This window comes from Jaculus jaculus, chromosome 20, assembly GCF_020740685.1.
Source record: "Jaculus jaculus isolate mJacJac1 chromosome 20, mJacJac1.mat.Y.cur, whole genome shotgun sequence".
Lineage (NCBI taxonomy): Eukaryota > Metazoa > Chordata > Mammalia > Rodentia > Dipodidae > Jaculus > Jaculus jaculus.
In genome coordinates this window covers 28,124,504-28,145,596 of record NC_059121.1, presented here as the reverse complement: position 1 = coordinate 28,145,596, position 21,093 = coordinate 28,124,504, and the positions used below count along the sequence as shown (strand labels likewise).

The 21,093-nt window shown below is 40.8% G+C and overlaps 1 protein-coding gene across 3 annotated transcripts in view; it reads left to right on the top strand.

Moving 5' to 3' along the window:
• Positions 1 to 21,093, top strand: part of Nnt (nicotinamide nucleotide transhydrogenase) — a 97,067-nt gene that overhangs the window by 61,886 nt on the left and 14,088 nt on the right. For all 3 annotated transcript variants that reach the window (XM_004664954.2, XM_045138912.1, XM_045138911.1), the window contains exons 18-19: positions 9,472 to 9,631; positions 10,392 to 10,473. In XM_004664954.2, the coding sequence (XP_004665011.1) occupies positions 9,472 to 9,631; positions 10,392 to 10,473 (242 nt within the window). The remainder of the gene's footprint in view (positions 1 to 9,471; positions 9,632 to 10,391; positions 10,474 to 21,093) is intronic.

Genomic DNA, 21,093 nt, shown 5'->3' with positions numbered 1-21,093 from the left:
TCTTATATCTTTCTGCATTTGAAGATAACCAGCTAATTTTTTTAAAATACTTTTCATTTGTGATTTACATTATGTATTTACTTGTGTGATCATTTTGTAGTTTTTCATTCAACATTTTATATATATTATATATTTAAATACGAGACAGGTTCTTCCTATGTAATTCCAGGCTGGCCTGGAACTTGCTTTGTAACCTTGACTGGACTGAACTCTTGATCCTCTTGCCTTGTTCTTTCTAAGTGGTAGATTGCAGGTATGTTCTGCCGCTTCTAATTCTATTCAAGTTTAGAAAATCTGCCAAATGCTGTGCTTTTAAAATATCATTTTATAAGGGCCTTTATTGTTCTTCATCAAGTTCATTTGATTTTACCTCTCATGTAGCACATTTTAGGGTATCCAACTTTTTATTTATTTATTTTTACATAGGTACATATTTGGCATTTCTGACATTTAAGATAAGACTCCTAGAAGTAAAAGGTTGTGCTGTTTTTTATGGATTTCTTATGCTTATTGCCATATTTCCAGAAAGCTTTTACCAGTTTATATGCCCTCTGGTTATCTATGAAAATACCTATTTTGATGTTTTATATAAAGTAAACATAATTTAAAAAACCATGAAATTAAAGCAAAAGAGGGTAGCAACATAAATACTTACTAGCTTCCTTTTTATTTTTAATCCTCAATGGCAAAAGACTAGAAAATTTTGTTAAAATTATAGATATTATTCCCTATATGATAGTTTTGGATGACTGTTAAAATCCAAATGTGAAACTTAAGTAAAATGATAATGGGATTTCACACTGATACATACCTGTAGATAGATAGATATATATAACGAGATAGAAAATTCATTCTTTTTACAGTTAACAACTCTGTATCTTATCCCTCATCATTTTACTTGTGTTAGTTGAAAAATATCGTTGTAGGTAAACACTGAAGTTACTGAAGTTATCTTTTTGTCATAAAAACAGGTTTAGCTTTTTTGGTCATATTGAAAAACATGTTGATAGCCTAAGTAAAAACAAGATGAGATTGTTAAACATCTCAAGTTGTTCATAAACTTTGGAAAGGCCTTTGTATACTCTCTGAACACTGTTCTTTAGAGAGAGTTTTCTCTAAAAATAAACTTTTAACTTGGTTTGGTTTTTGTTTCATTTGGAGACTATGAAGCACCAGCAGGGGGCAGTAGGTTTTCATTGCTAAATTTGTGATTTGCTGGAAAACTGATTTTTAAAATTAAGTGTGAGGATTTGCATTATTGTACCTAATTTACATTTTAGACAAGATCTTACTGTGTAATCCATGATCGCCTCAAAGTTAGGATTCACCTGCCTCAGCCTCCAGAGTGCTGGAGTTACAAGCATGTACCAGTACACCTAGCAGAGAATTTGAATTTTTTATTAATGTTTTATTTATTTGTGAGAGAGAAAGAGGAGAAAAAGGAGGAGGAGGGAAGGAGGGAGGGAGGGAGGGAGGGAGGGAGGGAGAGAGAGAGAGAGAGAGAGAGAGAGAGAGAGAGAGAGAGAGAGAGAGAGAGAAAATCCAGATGTATGTACCATCATGTGCATCTAGCTTTCGTGGGTACTGGGGGATCGACCCTGGGTCCTTAGCCTTTGCAGGCACACACCTTAACCATTAAGCCATTTCTCCATCCTGAGAATTTGAATTTTACCAAAGCTATTGGTATGTTGACATGGATCAAGAACTTGAAATGTCATCATGGGTGTTTTCCTGCATTTGTATTCTTGTTTCTTAAGTGATTATTTTAAAGTATTTAAAAAATATATTTCAATTATATTTACTTATTTGTGTGTGTGTGTGTGAGAGAGAGAGAGAGAAAGAAGAGAGAGAGAGGGAGAGAATGGGCATACCAGGTCCTCTAACTATTGCAAGCAAACTCCATATGCATGTGCCATCATGTGTATCTGGCTTATGTAGGTACTAGGGAATCAAACTTGGGTCCTTAGGCTTCTCAGGCAAGTGCCTTAACCACTAAGCCATCTCCCCAGCCCTTACATTTTTTTTTTTTTTGAGGGTCTTAGTCTGGCCTAGGCTGACCTGTGATTAACTATGTATTCTCAGGCTGGTCTTGAACTCATGGTGATCCTCCTACCTCTGCCTCCCGAGTGTTGAGATTAAACGCATGTGCCACCATGCCCCGCCTTATTTATTATTTTTAACTTTTTTTTTTTTTTAGCTGTAGTGTTCCTATATATCTTTGATTATGCCTTAAGATTTCTGACTTTTGAATTTACTTTTTTATTTCTAATTTTTATAAAGTGCAACTTCTTACCTCACTGATGTAGTTAGTTTGCACTATACACACAGAGTAACTGGACCCCCACAGCCTCATGGTGGGGAGTCACCATGGTCAGTAGTAGGTGCCACCTGAGGCTGACACGAGCAGGGATGCATTGTACAGGGTGAGATGGCCAGTGGATTTATCCATGGCCCTCTCAATGACCATGTAGGCAGGGCCTCGCATTCCATGATGTAGGTGAAGGTCTTCCCAAAGTTTGGTCACTCCTCAGTCAATGTCTGGATGCTGTGGGTGAGGGAGAGGCCCAGGGCGTGGGCTCAGCCACCCAGCAGACAAGCCTCTTAAGTTTTCAGTTGCTCACCACTGTCCCCAGGAGATGTTCAGTCCTTGTAGATGGCCAGTCCTTTAAAACAGGACAGCTTGGCTGACTTGGTGAGGAAGGTGCCATTAAAGGAGTGGGGATGGGGACCACGTGGATATCTGTGGATGGATTTGAGCGCCTGTGGGGGACACAGTCTTCAGCAACGTGAGCCCTCTGCGCGCCACACAGCAGGTACCCATACCAGGTACGCCAGGCAGCCTTGGTGAAGGTCAGCATGCTTGTAACCCTGAAGTGTGGTGAGCCAGGTCCCCTTGGTCTTGGCTGTCACCTGTTCTATGACGAAGCCTAAATCCACAGGCCTCCAATCCAGAAGCCACAATACCGCTGTCTGCTTGGGGCTGGAGCCTGTGGCCTGGCTCATCCCAGATGTTCAGCTCAGCCAGTACAGCTCTGAACCGAGCCTGCCTTCAGCCCAAATTTTTATAAGCACAGTTACTTGGCGAGAGGGTGTGAGGTGTCTTTGTTGGCTTTTGATATAGGTAAAGTGACCTCCGCAAAGATTCGGCCGATGAGTGGGATGCTTTTTTCTTTGTACCCTGTACTGCCATGTGCTATTATGAAATAAGAAATCAATAGAAAAATAAGCCTGGAATAGTGTTAGACATTGAAGGTAAAATTCTTCATGCCAAATTTCCCTAGTGTATTTAAATTTTTCTTCAGCCTTCCTTGAGTCATACCTTGTCCTTCTTTATTATATAGGAAACTGCTATTTTTAAAGACTCGTGCTTAGAAGCTCAGAATAGTTCATAAACAATAATAATACTACCACTAATTATTAAATAGCTACTCAGAATTGGGCATTAGAGCAATGCTGAAAGTCTTATGCTTATGTTTTACAAATACTAATTTGCTTAATCCTCACAATAAACCTGAAAGTAGGAATTGTTCTCATTTTGTAGAGAATGTATTTTAAAGTATTTTGTGTCTATGCAGCCTGACCTAGTGCTTTATTTATTCAAATTCACTTATAGTTGGCTAAAATAAACAGTAAGTGAACATTCTGTTATCTCATTTCCTATGTAGCAGGTAATGTGAGCGTTACCACGGCACCAGTATGCTGATCTTCATATTATTTATTGATGGAAACATGAAAGTCCAAACCAAAGCAGGGTGGTTTTATTGTGTGGGAAGGCGTGGATTGCTCCCCAAGTGACTTAACCAGTAATCTCTAAATTGAATTTTTGTTCTGACAATGATTTCTTTGGGTGTCCGCTGAGCCCAATGCTGTGCTTACACAACAGCCCATGTTATAAAAACTGAAAAATGTTGACAGCGTCTAAAAAAACAAACTCCTGTCAATGACTTGCTGTTTGCCCAGCAGCAGTGGACAGTCCTGAAGGCTTTGTTCTTCCCTGCTTGCTCATGCTTCCCAGGTGATCGAGGTCCACAGAGCCGCAGCAGTATTGCTCAGATAACACTTCTTTTTTATTTATTTATTTATTTATTTGAGAGCGACAGACACAGAGAGAAAGACAGATAGAGGGAGAGAGAGAGAATGGGTGCGCCAGGGCCTCCAGCCTCTGCAAACGAACTCCAGACGCGTGCGCCCCCTTGTGCATCTGGCTAACGTGGGACCTGGGGAACCGAGCCTCGAACCGGGGTCCTTAGGCTTCACAGGCAAGCGCTTAACCGCTAAGCCATCTCTCCAGCCCAGATAACACTTCTTTATCCTAGTTATTGCTGCTTGCTTTCAAGTGAAAGTAGGCAGAATGAAGTGGGAAGCTAAGCCAAATAGAGCTTTCTTACTTCTTACTCTGTGGAATACCTACAAACGAAGCACGGGCATGAGAGGTGCCGGTAAATGGTGTCAGTATTACTGTTTTGGCTTTTTCTGTTTTATGGCCTTTCCTTTGTTTGCAGACTTATTTCTTATGGAATTATGTGAATAAATGATCTCTTTAATGTAGAACATAAATTTCATTAGAGGACATTAGCTCAAAAGGACTGGTCTTGAGCAGTGTGGCAATTTTTTTTTTTTTGGTCTTGGAATCTGGGAACCCACAATATGTGGGTCAGTGACTATGGGGTACGCTCATGAATCACTTAAGCAAGCAAAAAAATAAAAAGAGAGAAACAAAGCTACAAGCTCTAATATTTGTTGAGAACATGATGTTGCAATGGTAAATTAAGAGATGAAAAGTAATATGGTTTTTAAGAGTCTGCATGGAATTAGCATAATAGTGATATAATTGTGGATATGTGTTTAACAAGTAGACTTTGATTGTTAAACTACTGTGGGACTCCCTACTTTTCCCACTAAGTTGCCATCAGAAGTGAGTCCACTTTAATTAAATGTCCTCAGAGATTCTTTCCTTCTTTGCCATTCAGTTTTATAGGCAAGCCCAGTTAGAATAATGTGGCTGTGTCCTCATACATCTGTCCCTCTGCAGGACTATATCGTGGGGCAATGGAGCCTCTTTGTCCATTTGAAAAAAGTTATCTGTGATAGGAATCTCAATATCAAAAATAGCTTTTTTTTTTTAAGTTTTTGGATGTAAGGTCTCACTGCAGTCCAGGCTGATCTGGAATTCACTATGTAATCTCAGGGTGGCCTCGAAGTCATGGTGATCTTCCTACCTCTGTCTCCCGAACTGGGATTAAAGGCATGCGCCACCATGCCCAGCCTAAAATAGTTTTTAAAGTTAAAGGCAAAAGTTTGGCAGAGTATATGTACATATTTAAATATTACTTATTTTATTTGAGAGATGGAGAAAGTGAGGAAGAGGGAGGGAGGGAGCGAGGGAGAGAGAGAGAGAGATAGGGAGAGAGAGGAGCATGGGCACAACAGGGCCTCCAGCTATTGCAAACACATCCCAGGTGCACGCACCACCTTGTGTATTTGGCTTATGTGGATCCCGGGGAATTGAAATCAGTCCTTAGGCTTTGCGGGCAAGTACTTTAACCACTCTGAAGCCATCTCTTCAGGCCTTAGAGAATATTTTAGAAAATTATTTTGGAACATATGTTTTGATAACTGAATTTCAGAAACATATAATTGAAAACTGGAAAAGATTCCTGAACATAAGAACTTGAATTTGTGAATGCTAGTTATAGCTGTTTCAGTTTTCACTTATGAATTTCAAGACTATCAGATTGGGATCATGAACTTCATTAAAATCATCAAAATTGGGCCGGGCGTGGTGGAGCACGTCTTTAATCCCAGCACTCAGGAGGCAGAGGTAGGAGGATTGCTGTGAGTTCGAGGCCAACCTGAGACTCCATAGTGAATTCCAGGTCAGCCTGGGCTAGACTGAGACCCTACCTCGAAAAACTAAAAAAAAAAAAAAAAAAAAAAAAAAAAAATAAAAATTGCCAGGCATGATGGCATATGCCTTCAATCCCAGCATGTGGGAGGCAGAGGTAGGAGGACCACTGTGAGTTTGAGAACATCCTGGCACTACAGAGTGAGTTCCAGGTCAGCTTGGACTAGAGTGAGACCCTACCATTTCAAAATTTCTCTTACCCTCTTACCAATTCATTATATATGAAATATATTCATATTTGAATTGTTTGTAATCATTTTAGACTAATTTATCAGAATTTGAGTTCTGTGAAATGTGGCAGTTACATTCACACAAGTTTAGGTTAAAATAATAGTACTATAAAATTCTCCCATTATGATCCATTGTCTTTGCAACATGCAGTTTTTTTCCTTTTTAGTGACAGCTTCCATATTTACAGACAATAAACCATGATAATCCCCTCCCCTCCCACACTTTCCCATTCACAAATCTGCATTCCATCAGATCTTCTCCCGCTTTCCATTAATCTCTCTTTTATTTTGATGTCATCGTCTTTTCCTCCTATTATGAGGGTCTTGTGAAGATAGTGCTATGCACTGTGAGGTTATGGACATCAAGGTCAATTTCTGTCAGGTTGATTGTATTGTAAGTAGTTCTACTCTTACTTCGGCTCTTAAATTCTTTCTTCCATCTCTTCCACAGTGGACCCTGAGCCTTGGAAGGTGTGAGAGATGTTTCAGTACTGAACATTCCTCTGTTAGGTCTTCTCAGCACTAAGATGTCTTTTGGGTCACTGCCATCCGAAAAGAGAAGCTTCTCTAAAAGTGAGGCATTGCACTCTTAATACCCATGACCTCCCCCACCATAGGCTTTTGATTAGGTTTTCAGTACTAGGCATGTATTTCCTCCCATAGAGCAAGTCTGCAGTCCAAGTAGAGAGTAGTTGGTTTCCCCCATAACAGACATGCCATTATTGCACCTGTTGGCTCATTTGGCCTGGCTGGCCAAACTTCCAAACTTGAGGCTTGCAGTGTCCACTGTTTTTACCACTGATGGCTTCTGTCTCCCATAAGGCTGTAAGCAGTGCAGCTTTTTTCAGCTTTCTGTCAGCTAGTCTACTGGGAGAAGGTTTAAAGCTCATTCCCAGTTTGATTTCTTGGTGACCTTGCAGCCCAGGCATGTGGAGTCTTCAGTAATAGGGTCTTATCATCTATTCCTGGTGGGCAACAAAGAGCCTTGACAATAGTCTGTAATGTTTTGGGAGCATCAGGGACCTCCCTGGCCAACAGCTCACTGGAAGGTATCCCATCCCTGGCACTGAATATTTTTAGTAACAGTCTATGGCTTCTGGGTACATGCACTGTTTTTAAATTGTGGATCTTTGCTGCTGTTTTCTGTATTCTGTCTCCTCTGTTATGTGTAAGAAGCCATATAAATGTCTCCACATCATGGTCACTGGCTGAACCACTATGGATGGCAGTGTCTTTTCCTTGGATGTATAAATGTCTCCACACCATGGCCACTAGCTGAACCACTGTTGTGTGGATGGCAGTGTCTTTTCCTTGGATGTATAAATGTCTCCACACCATGGTCACTAGCTAAACCACTGTTGTGTGGATGGCGATGTCTTTTCCTTGGATGTATAAATGTCTCAACACCATGGTCACTAGCTAAACCACTGTTGTGTGGATGGCAGCATCTTCCTTGGATGTATAAATGTCACCACATCATGGTCACTAGCTGAACCACTGTTGTGTGGATGGCAGCGTCTTCCTTGGATGTATAAATGTCTCCACATCATGGTCACTAGCTGAACCACTTTTGTGTGGATGGCAGTGTCTTTTCCTTGGATGTATAAATGTCTCCACATCATGGTCATTAGCTGAACCACTGTTGCGTGGATGGCAGCGTCTTTCTTGGATGTATAAATGTCTCCACGCCATGGTCACTAGCTGAACCACTGTTGTGTGGATGGCGATGTCTTTTCCTTGGATGTATAAATGTCACCACATCATGGTCACTAGCTGAACCACTGTTGTGTGGATGGCAGTGTCTTTTCCTTGGATGTATAAATGTCTCCACGCCATGGTCACTAGCTGAACCACTGTTGTGTGGATGGCAGTGTCTTTTCCTTGGATGTATAAATGTCTCCACGCCATGGTCACTAGCTGAACCACTGTTGTGTGGATGGCGATGTCTTTTCCTTGGATGTATAAATGTCACCACATCATGGTCACTAGCTGAACCACTGTTGTGTGGATGGCAGTGTCTTTTCCTTGGATGTATAAATGTCTCCACACCATGGCCACTAGCTGAACCACTGTTGTGTGGATGGCAGTGTCTTTTCCTTGGATGTATAAATGTCTCCACACCATGGTCACTAGCTGAACCACTGTTGTGTGGATGGCAGTGTCTTTTTTTCTTGGATGTAGCACATCACTGAAGATCTTTAGGTCCTTTTCTTGCCTATTTATAAATATAATGTTATCTTTTAACTAATATATTGATACTTGTAAGCTTTCATGTGGCAAAATGGATCAATAATATGTTTATTACAACAATTAAAATAGGCTCAAAATGTTTTTGCATCTTTTCTGAAGTGATGAGGTCAGTTCTCATGTGAGAGGCTTTGATTCATGTATAGTAAGTGATTTTAATTTGTAAAATGTGTTTTGTTACATCAATTTTTCCCCTTTTCTTTTACCACCTCACCACCAGATATCTATATGAATTATTTTCAAAAGTAGAACACTGACTGTCATGTTTTTCAGCTGTGGCATCTGTAAGGTACATTCTTGGGTGATTTATAAGTACATATACAATGAATGAGAAATGCCTTTCTTTTATTTTTCTCCTGAAATTATTTTATTAGTGTAATGTTTAAGAGTATATAGCCTCATTCATCTACCTCCTTGGAAGTTATATATTTTAGAATTTTAATGATGAGTCTATCCATCTCTTTGGCAACTTAGTTGTCATATTTCATGGAACTGTAATAGATTTGGGAAATAAGAGTGTCAATGCTAACTTTTCTTTCTTGAATGCAAAGGGCAGTGGGATTCTAAAGGAAATGTAATGCTATCATTTGGCTTTGTGCTGGTTGCTGCTTTGTAGCTTGGTTTTGATGGCAGAATTCACTGCGAGTGATGCAGAGTCACTTTGTAAACATTCTTATTCTTGTCCTTTTCTGGTGGTTCTCTTTCACCCTGGTGAAATGATGTAAATATGGAAAGAAGTTGCTTACCAGCATTCAGAAAATAGTCTTATTTAAATTTTTCATTAATTTTTAAATTTTATTGCTAATTTTCATTAAATTGTTTGTTTTTAATTTTTTATGCTGGAAATATATTAGTGTGCATTTGACTTGATAGGAAAAATAGTAACTGGTGTCTCTGTTACAAATTTTTGAAATAAGTGTAAAAGACAGCTCCATTACAATGTTTCCAGTGATTAAATGCACTCCCTTACATGGTTCTGGACACTACCCGCAATGACATTCACAGTGTCCTCAATACCTACATGACAGTTACAGTGTTCTCAAGGAATTAAGCGATTAAACTCTCATAGCCAATAATCTTGTTCTTTAGGCGATGAATCGCTCTCTGCCTAACGTGATTCTTGGAGGCTATGGTACCACATCAACAGCTGGTGGGAAACCCATGGAAATTTCTGGCACACATACAGAAATCAACCTTGACAATGCAATTGACATGATTCGGGAAGCTAATAGCATTATTATTACTCCAGGTAATAAAAAGTACAAGCAAACAACCCATAATGGCTATTGTAATTGACTACATTAAAATAAAAGGAAAAAGGTAAATTGTAGAATTCTAAGTTTTAGCAATACCATGGAAACAGTAGCAACTCTGGTTAGTAAGCAAGAGTACTGAGAATTCTGTTTAGGTTAGTATTTTTGGGTCACATGGGTAGTCTGTCAGTTGACACAGTGGATTCTTGCCATCTTTCTGTGACTTTTCTATACATGTGGAGGGGAGGAGAAGGAGAAAACTCACGCCTTTAATGCCAGTAGAGAAGGCAAAGGTAGGAGGATCACTGTGAGTTCGAGGCCAGCCTTGAACTGCAGAGTGATTTCATGGTAAGCCTGGGCTAGAATGAGACCCTAACTAAAAAAAAAACAAAAAACAAAAAACAACAAAATAAAATTTAAGGAATTAGAGGAAGAAAAAAAATAATGAAGTCAGGAGGTCACCATGGGAGCAGTGAGTCTGGGCGCGCGAACAGATGGCCCCAGCAATATATGTGTGTGTGTGGACAGGGCCACCTAGCAGCTTCAGACCCACAAAAGATTGAGGAAGGGCCATTAGATTTTGAGTTCCAAATTCAGGCTAATATTTTAAAAATCCGGATTATAAATTTGCTTTCACTTAGTTCTGCTGATTTACTGCCTATGTTGATGAGAAATAGGTTTTGATCAAGTGAGAAGTTGTAATTGATAAGATTTAGAGATAAGAACCATGTTTTTTGTTGTTGATGTTCCTTGCAGGTTACGGCCTCTGTGCAGCCAAAGCTCAGTATCCTATCGCTGATTTGGTCAAGATGCTTACTGAGCAAGGCAAAAAAGTCAGGTAAGTACTGGCAGTGTGTGAATTTAGGCATGAAGAAAAGGAAGTAGATGGCTTTATAAAAAGATAACTTTTTCAAATTGACATTTTAAAATGTAACCATAGGTAGAGAAATTAATTTGACAAAAAATCTGTAAACCACTTTCTGCTTAGTTTTTTCCCAATTGCCTATTGGATATCTATGTTTGTTGAATCTAAATATAGACTTATTTTAAAAAAGGAAATGTTAGTCAGGCATGGTGGCTCATGCCTTTAATCCCAGTACTTGGGAGGCAGAGGTAGGAGGATTACTGTGAGTTCAAGGCGTCTCAGTCAGCCTGGGCTAGATTGAAATACCACCTCACAAAGGGGGGAGGGATGTTATTGTTCCAAATTCCAGGATGTTTATTAATGGGGAAAATTCAGAAGCAGAGTTTGTGTTTCTCTGTGGTTTGGTTTAGGGAAAGAAGTCAAGCAAAGAACTTGAACTACATTAGGTTGTATTCTTTTGGTTTCTGTTCATGCTGAAAACAAAGACCTCCAAAGACACTTGAAAAGTAAATTCTAGCAACACACCTGTAGGTGCATCACTGCCAATTTAGCCTGAAAGCTGACAATATTAAGACTATTAAAATGGTTTTATTCTAAAGCTATGTCCCTCTTCAACTCTGAATTAGCATTACAGCTGTCCTTGACACTTGCAATTTGGACACTGGATTCTGCTCTTGAGAGGATATTAAGTACAGCAAAAAAGTGGAAGACTTTGCACTCCTAGGTCCTGGGCCATGAGAATCTTGAAAACGGGGCCATTGGGTGATGAACTTGCTGTCCACCCCAGTCCTCAACACCTGCTCTGCCCATTCTTGGGTCCTCATTCTGGAGCTCGGCTGTTTGTTAGGGGGGAGAGAGAGAGAGAAGAAGGGAAGGAAGCACCCCTGGAGTCTTCCCTAGTAGAATCAGTACTGCTCACTTTGGGGAGGTCCCTAGCAGATGCCTTTACATGGCACCACAAGTCAGAGAGACAAGGAGTAACTTATCACATGAAATTGGCTTGTTCACCCAGCTCTTAATGGCTATTATAAAAATTCTTTTAGGATGCCAACTTTGCACTTTTTTTTTTCTAGCTGCAGATGATAAGGAAACAAGCCCAGCAATGGGTCTAGAACTTTTCAGAGTGTCAGCCTTGGTGCAGAGCCTTGTTCTTTGGCCTGAGTGTCCCAGCTATTTCTGACAGTAAGAGACGGGTGATGAGTTACCTGAGTGGTGTGTGTCAGCTGTGCCCTGCTTCTTCCTTTCCTGTTTCCTACCCTTCCTTTTGTCTCTCAAGTCTCCCTGATCCCTTCCTAAGGTCCGTAGTTTGCATTTGTCTACATACTTGTGAAGAGTCAAGGTACTATTTTGTGGTGGGATCATCATTTCCTGGACATTTTAGATTTTAACATTTAGTGATGGATTTAAGGTTGAAGTTGAGGAACGATCTTGACTTCAGCTTTCTGTGTGTGACCACGCTGCTCGTGGAGGTGAGGCAGCCTTGGGTCTTGGCCCTTGCCTTCCACCTTGCTCTGTTGTTCACCACCACGCCTGTCAGCCTAGCTGGCTGCTGAGCTTCCGGAGAGTCTTCTGTCTTCACCTCTGACCTCGCTGAAGGCATCCTGGGATTCCAGGCATGTGCTGCCATGCCTGGCTTTTCAAGGCTCTCAAGGATCTGAACTCAGATTATGCTAGGGAGCAAGTGCTGTTACCCACTGAGCCATTGCCTCCGCCCCTGCTTCAGAGGTTGTTTTGTGTTGTGCATATGCACATGCAGGTATGTGGTATATAGTATTTGTGGTGTACTCACACGTGTGAGCAGATGTGCACATTCTGGACGCCCGCAGGCAGAGGCCAGAGAACAACACTGGATTTTCTTTGTCACTCATCCATGTTGGTTCCTTGGGACAGAGTCTTTTTTCTTCTGTTTTTTTAAAAAAAATTATTTATTTATTAGAGAGAGAGAGACAGAGGGAGAGGGAGAGAGAGAGCGCTCACCAGGGACTCCAGCCATTGCAAAGGAACTCCAGATGCATGTACCACCTTGTGCATTTGGCTTGCATGGGTCCTGGGAGAGTCGAACTAGGATCCTTTGGTTTTGCAGACAAGTGTCTTAACCACTAAGCCATCTCTCTAGCCCCCCCTTTTTTATTAGTTATGTACACAGTGGGTATACAGTCATGTTGGTACCATCGTTAGCCTCCTCCCTGTCTCCCCCCTCTGCAGGGACCCTCCTTGTTGGGGAGTGTGGGTCATGCATTGTGGGGGTAGCCATCAGTTATGGGCAAGAGGTCATGTCTCTGTGCATAATGTCCCAACATGTGTCTCTAACAATCTTTCCTCCCCCTCTTCTATGAATTTCCCTGAGCCATGTTGGGTTCATTTTAGGTCTGCTTCAGTGATGAGGTCTTGGGAGCCTCTGTGTCTCTGGATCTCTAGTTTGGTAGGGGTTGAGTGTTCTCTGTGTCTATCTCGTTCACCCTGTACTGGTACCAGGTTCACCAAGAAAGCAGCACTCTTGCTTGTTTCCCCAATTACTCTTAGTTTCAACTAGGGCCCTAGTGAGGTGTGATGGGCTAGTTCTCTCCTTAGGAGCCACTTAGGAGGTGTGGCGTTGTTAGTCGGGCGCCATCTTGACCATCTCCCCAGTCACCCTGACCTCATTTTTTAAATGATGTTTACTTATTTATTTATTATGGATAGAGGGTGGTGGGAGGGAGAGAATAGACATGTTAGGGCCCCTAGCCACTGCAAATGAACTCCAGACACATGCCCCACCATGTGCATCTGACTCATGTGGGTACTGGGAAATCAAACCTGCATCTTTAGGCTTCACAAGCAGGCACCCTAACTGCTAAGTCATCTCTCCAGCCCTTGACCTCATTTTTTAATGGAAGTAGAAAAGGAATTGTTTCAGTTATTTATTCCTATTTTCATAATGGTTATGCGACTAGGCTTTCTTTTGAGTCATAGTTTTGTTACTCAAGAACATTTTCAGGCTGACAAGTGAAAAGAATGTGTTAAAGAACCCTGTATGATTTTTCCTCCAAACAAACTATTCAATCCACTTGTGAAAAAGTATAAAGTATTAGTAATGCCTTCTATCACCATCTGATTGTTTAAGGGATGAATGGCAATCATAATAAAACAGAGAAAGATGGCTCTCGTGCCTTCGTTATCCTCAGGAAAGGGAATTCTTGATTTGGCATGCTGCTCTTATTACCCACTGATCAGCTTAGATACTCAGTTCAGTGTCAGAAGAGTGGATGTGGAGTTGAAACCATAATAAGACTATTGGGCAGCTCGAGAGAAGGCAGGGCATGGACTGACTAAGAGATGGGAAAACTACCTAAAAAGGAAATGTATAGAATAAGGGGATTCTTAACTTTTAATTAATTAATTAATTAATTAATTTGAGAGAAAGAGAGAAGAGGATGGGGAGAGAGAGAGAGGGAGGGAGGCAGGCCAGGGCCTATAGTCAGTGCAAATGAATTCCAGATGCATGGGCCACTTTGGTGTGCATCTGGCTTACATGGGTACTAGGGAATTGAACTTGAGTCCTTAGGCATTGCAGAATTTTATCCATGATCACATATACAAACTATTTCTGTGGGTTGATTTCTATCACTTTGCATAGGAAAAGTTTAAGATTTAAGAGAGATCTCATTATACATATGTGAATAGTTTCTTTGATAATTTTTTTCCTTAAGTAATTTTCTTGATAGAACAGAAAGCTGTTCATAAGAGTTTCTCATAGTTTTACATAATTTTTGCCATCCTATATTCAAAATAATCCAATTTGTTGATAATTCATGATGCAGAATTAGAATAAAGTTATTGTGCAGCCTAATTTCTCTACTTGAATTATGAAAAGCTACTGATTTATATTTATCTGTCTTTCCCATTAAAGGTAAATTATATATTATTTCCTTTCTTATATATTGTATTTTCAGTATAGGCTTTGTGAGAAGTTATCAAATGAAATAAATAGAAGAGGAATATTCTTGCAAATATGATGACTAGGGGCTGTCATATTTTTCTTTCCTAGTATTTGTGTAGACTTTTAAAATTTAAAGATGACCACATAAACATTGGTTTTGTGTGTACAACATCTTTTCATTGAGGAAATAAAAATTTCATTGAAACAAATCAAGAATATCTATGGAATATCTTTTTTAAAGGCAGATGCCTGGTTGGATGAGAGGTGGCTGCAGCAGTTACCTCGTATTTTAATGAAATACATCTGTATTTACAGTTTGTGGTAATTTAGGACTTTCATCACTCTGTGGAGCGCCCAAAGTGTTCATTGAGCACAGCTGCTAGGCCTCTGGTTTAGTAGGTCTTTGCGCCTCAGGACCCCAGCATGCCTAGCATCCAGATGTGGTGACATAGTCACACACATTTCTTGTGGAAACATGCCAATATGGACATACGATTGTCATCAATTAGTTATGCCCAAGTGGTGCCAAGAAAAATTTGCATCTGTCATAAGTGTGTCGGGCTTCATGGCCCATGATTGATTAGAGACTCTCCTGTTTTCCTTTACTTTGGCCACAGTCGTAAAATGCTCACAAGGGTCCGAGATTATGTTACGAGGAGCATGACATTTCATGACAAGAACTCACTTCAGCATGTTGACGTCATGAATGTTCACTAACCTCGGCTTTGTCTGTTGGTCAGCACATCCCTGATTTTCAGTTGTTCAGAAGGTCTTTGCTGCTTACCTAATGTACGCTGGATCTTGAAAGTGGTTCATGACAAAAATCGTAGGAGTTAAGAACACAGATTTTTTTCTTTACTTATCAACTTTTTTAAAAAAAAATTATTTATTTATTTATTATTTGAGAGTGACAGACACAGAGAGAAAGACAGATAGAGGGAGAGAGAGAGAATGGGCGCGCCAGGGCTTCCAGCCTCTGCAAACGAACTCCAGACGCGTGCATCCCCTTGTGCATCTGGCTAACGTGAGACCTGGGGAACCGAGCCTCGAACTGGGGTCCTTAGGCTTCACAGGCAAGCGCTTAACCGCTGAGCCATCTCTCCAGCCCACTTATCAGCTTTTGAACTGATTATTTGACAAGCTTTTCATTATAAAGCAGGGACAGCATTTCTATGAGTAAATCTTAGAAAAGTATGTTTTTTTCTTATTTGCAATTAATAACTTGGATTTTTTTCACTTTGTTTTGATTATCATATAAATCTTTTTGAGTTTGTGGAAATAGTTTGTAACTTTTTTTTTTTTTTCAAGGTAAGGTCTCACTCTAGCTTAGGCTGTCCTGGATTTCACTATGTAGTTTCAGGGTGGCCTTGACCTTGTGGTGGGTGATCCTCCTACCTCTGCCTCCCAAGTGCTGGATTAAAGGCGTGCGCCACCATGCCTGGCTCTTTTTAACTTTTTATTTTGATTGACTAACTGGTGTTATGGTATTACTTTCATGTTAATGGTCAACTTTATCTCTGTTGATAGGTTATTAATAGAATTTTTTGCTAGATGCAGAGAACTCAAGGCCGTGTAAACCCATTTCTTATTGAAAGTGGTCTAGCTATGAAGAAAATCTTCTATAAATAAACAAATGAAGTCCACTTACAATGGCTGTATGTTAATTGCGATAGGAGCAGGGAAGGAGTACAAAGGAGAGAAGCAGTTAACTGCCGGGGGCATTTTTCTGTGCTAACAGCGTGAAAAAATTTCCAGGTTTAAAAGTGTCTGTTTTGGGGCTGGAGAGATGGCTTAGCGGTTAAGCGCTTGCCTGTGAAGCCTAAGGACCCTGGTTCGAGGCTCGGTTCCCCAGGTCCCACGTTAGCCAGATGCACAAGGGGGCGCACGCGTCTGGAGTTCGTTTGCAGAGGCTGGAAAGCCCTGGCGCGCCCATTCTCTCTCTCTCCCTCTATCTGTCTTTCTCTCTGTGTCTGTCACTCTCAAATAAATAAATAAATAAATTAAAAAAAAGTGTCTGTTTTGTCCTTAATCAAAATACATCAACTTGTGCATGTTATCTGCAGTTTTATAAATTTAAAAAAATTTTTTATTTATTTGAGAGTGACAGTCAGACAAAGAGAGAGAGAGAGAGAGAGGAGAGAGAGAGAGAGAGAGAGGGAGAATGGGCTCACCAGGGCCTCCAGCCACTGCAAACATACTCCAGATGCATGCACCACCTTGTGCTTCTGGCTTATGTGGGTCCTGGGGAATTGAGCCTTGAACCAGGGTCCTTAGGCTTAATGGGTTAGCACTTAACCACTAAGCCATCTCTCCAGGCCTTATTTGCAATTTAATGCTATTTTTACAGTCTTGCATCAGGTGGGTATAGGCTTTTTTTTTTGGTGCATGTGTTTGTGTGCATGTGAGTACTCAGTCACATGTGCACATGTACATACCCAGTCACGTGTGTGCATGTATGTACCTGGTCACATGTGCACATGCATGTACTCAGTCACATGTGTGCATGCATGTAGAGGCTTGAGGACATCCTCAGGTGTTGTCATTCTGCTCAAGTTCTCTTCACATTTTTTTTTTCTTTTCTTTCTTCTTTTTTTTTTTTTTTTTCTGAAGTAGGGTCTCACTCCAGCCCAGGGTGACCTGGAAGTCACTATGTAGTCTCAGGGTGGCCTTGAACTCACAGCGGTCCTCCTGCCTCTGCCTCCCAAGTGCTGGGATTAAAGGCGTGTGCCACCACACCCAGCTATCTCTTCACATTTTCAAAATACTTTTTATTTATTTGTGGGAAGAGGGAGGTGTGGAGGGAGAAACATGCCAGGGCCTCTTGCTGCTGCAAATGAACTCTGGATGCATGTGTCACTTTGTGCATCTGGCTTTAACGTGGATACTGGGGAATTGAACCTGGAGTGCAGCTGCTGTATGTGAGTTCTGACGGTTGGACCCGCTTTAGGCTTGCAAGCGAGCAGTTTACTGACTGAGCCATGGCTCCTGCAGATTGAAATATATGTTCATTTTACTAAGAAATCACTTTGTTGAAAACACACTAAAAGGTGAAAGTTTTGTCCCTTTGACTGGATTTTTCTGTTTTCATGGATTAAATATGATTCTAATAAGCAGTCAGTCTTCTAGCATTTGTTGTTTTGGGGCGAAGGAAGAGCCAAGGCATGCAGATGAGGCAGAAAGGCATGTACCTGAAGAGAATGAAAAGTAGCTCAGATCTAGGGTAGTGTTTGGATAAATAAGTCGGCATTCTGGAAGGTTTGTGTGAGTTTTTAACATTTTTCTTGAAGACATGAGTGTTCATGCTAATGACCAGTTCCTTGAACAGATAAGTACATAGTGCTTTGTTGCCGGTGCTGCTCTACTTCCGGGGATATATAAGTGAAGGAAACTTTAAAATCTTTCTAAAAATTTACTTATTTATTTTTATTATTAGATATGGACATATTTTATATGTAAACATCACGTTTGAGCCATCCTTTTCCTCCTCCCTGTCCCTTTCCTGAAGAGGCCTTCCTCACTGGGGATGCAGGTCAACCCCATGGGGATTGTGGGTCATGCAACTTTAAAATATCTTAATGTTTTTAAAAAATATTTATTTGTGGGAGAGAGAGAAAATGGGTGCACTAGGGCCTTCTGTCACTGCAGGTGAAATCCAGATGCATGTGAGTACTGGGGAATTGAATCCCAAGCTGTTAGGCTCTGAAAGCCAGAGCTTTAACCACTCAACCATGTTCCCATCCCCAAATCTCTTAATTTTATGGATCTCATATGCATTGGGAGGTTGGTAATAAGCTTCCAGAGTCCCTAAATGGGGCATATTTTTAAACCTCCAGTTCACATGCTAGTTAAACAGAGGAAGAGTGGCATACAGATTACTGGATCAGCATTTTAGAGTTGCAGTTGGCACTATCTGGTAAAGGATTAGCACTGGTCCTTTGGGTTTTCTCATTGGGGTATGCTGGCCTGCACTGGGCTTGCCTTCCTGAAAAGCACAGGAGGAGGAGGAAGGGTGAGATGCAAGAGAGGTTATTTGTATAATTTGCAGATAAATGAAACTTTTGGTGGCCAAAAGGAAAACCAAAGAGAGTATGTGTATTCACTCACATCGATGATGGATATATTGATTAGGATTGCTAATAATCTCCCAGATGAGTGATGTCAGGATGTCAGTGACATCCTTTCGAAAGTGACAGTCTTTCCCCCTTTACATTGCTCTCCCTGAATCAGTGTAGTGAAGACTGTCTGTGTTAAAAGCTAGATGCTCAATAATGTCTTTTCTAGTAGTACTACCCTGGGATTCATTCCTTCCAACGCCTGTCTCATGGATGAAGTCAGTATTTGTGACCAGGGTGATTTTTGTCTTCTAGTTCAAGTACTAGTTCTTGGAGTTTATTTTCTTCAGTGAGGCTCATGTGAACATTAAAGTATACATAAAAGTCCTCATCTCATGTTCAAATTCTTCTGTATCTTGCTTATAATTTTCATTTTATGGTGCTTATTAGGCATTGAGTTTCAAGAGCCATTCAACACTATTACTAAAGTTATTCAGGCAGAGAGATGAAATTATGTAAAATTTTCATTACATCTCTAAAATATGCCAGAATATAATATCCTACAAGATTAGTCACAAATTGAATTTTAGTTTTCCCTCTGATATTATTGTTCATGGTCTTGTTAATTGTTTTGGAAAGAAAGCGGGTGTCTGTTGTCATGCAGTTTCTATTCCGGGCTTGGTAGCTGGATTTGGTTCGGTTGTAGGAAGGCCATGTGTCAGCGCCGTCACTTGGAGTATAGAGGGACCGTGTCATGCTATGATAGTTCAGAGACACGAGTTAGGCTTTGCCTTTCTGTGCCCGAGCCTCCCTGGAGGACTTCTTATATCTGTGAGCGGCCTCGGTGTTATATGACACATGGGCAGATGGAAAATGTGACTGTAGCCTGTCAAACATTTCCTCATTCACATTCATAGAGCAGGCCCATTATTCTGTATTAGCAAAATTGTGCCCCTGAGACATTTTCGTAAGCTTTTGACTTGCAGATTTTTTTTTTTTTTTTCTGAAGAAGGGAAGAACATGGATGGATACCAGATTTTAGAACCAGCGGAGCAAGCAGTTCAGCACTTAGCTCTTTCAGATGAAGAAAGGCACACAGTATTTTCCAATCCTGTCTGTTGGAAGTTAAATGAGGAGTTTCTTTTCATTTGGAATTGTATGATGAATATTTCTGAACTTCTGCTTCTGAGGACATTCATTGTGATAGGAAGCTGCACGTTTACACGTTTGCTTAAGAATCCTGGTTAGACAGACTAATGCCATGAACTCTCTCACTGACCAGTTTTTGTGGACAGCAAGTGCTCAGGAAGATTTATCTCTCCTATTGCATGTTTCTCTTCACATGGTAGACTAGCCCCACCCAATTGATCCTGGCCTTTTCACTACTAAGGAAAATTTAAGTAACATTTACCATATTGACTTAGGTTTTAGAAGGTTTCATTTCAGACTGATTCACTACACTTGCTATTAAAAAGACACCCTTGGGACTAGCAAGAAAGTTAAGGCTCTTGCTTGTGAAGCCTAAGGATCTTCAGAACCCATGTTAACAAGGAGATAGATGCGTACAAGGTGGTGCACACACGTGGCTCGCCCTTTCTCTTTATCACTGTTTCACGTGCACTCTCTCTCTTTCCCTATCAAAATACCCCTTTCTTTATGCTTTTAAGGGGCCTAAAACTAGAAATTTTGACTAGTATGTGATAGACCAAGGAAACTTACTTTCCACAAGTGAAATGAATACCAGTGTAAAAATATTGATTCTTATAACCAAATCTTTCCTCCATGGACTTGCCTCAGAACAGATTATTGTCACATGAAAATATAGAATTCAAAATCCTTGAGGGACTCTATTGTATTTACAGTGTGATATCCCGTTAGTTTTGTGACAGAGCACTCTAAACATAAATTATGTAATTTCAATGCTTTTTTTCCCTGTTTTGTGTCCTAGGAAGCAGGAAAGACACAGGGAGGACCTTTAAGGTTTATCTTTACCATTAAGGTGTTGTGATTCTCCTCCAGTCTGACCTTGGAGTTTCTGTTAGAAGGGTGGCTTTCTCCTAGCCCTGTTCTCAGGGGACTCCTGGGGAGATAGTAATGGATGTTTAAGGTGTACCTTTTGTGGGACACTTTTGTCTTCCTGGTGAATGACCTAATGTGTCTTTGTTCATGTGTGCTTCTTACATGCACAGACAACCTTTTGTGTGTCCAGTCTGCAGTCATGTGTACTTCTTTTATGAGTAGATACTCCTGTGCTCTTGTCTGGCCAGTGTATTCCTGGCCTGATGGCCCCTTACGTGAGCCCGGGAAGGAGAGTTTGCTTTGGGGTGTTGGTTAGAGCAGATGGAGCAGGCAGCTTGACAGGATGCACACGTCATAGAAGAGGAGGAGAGAGGTGCAGATTAAGGGCAATAGGAGGACTGGATGGGAGGAATGTCCTAGTGAGTAGAGGTGGTGGGGAGCATAAGAGCTCCAGAAAGAGAAGGCCTCTAAGTCCGGATTCCCCCCATTTTCTTTGAGGTAGTGTCTCACTCTAGCCCAGGCTTATCTGAGATTCACTCTGTAGTCTCAGGGTTGCCTCAAATGCACAGTGATGCTCCTACCTCTGTTCCCTGAGTACTGGGA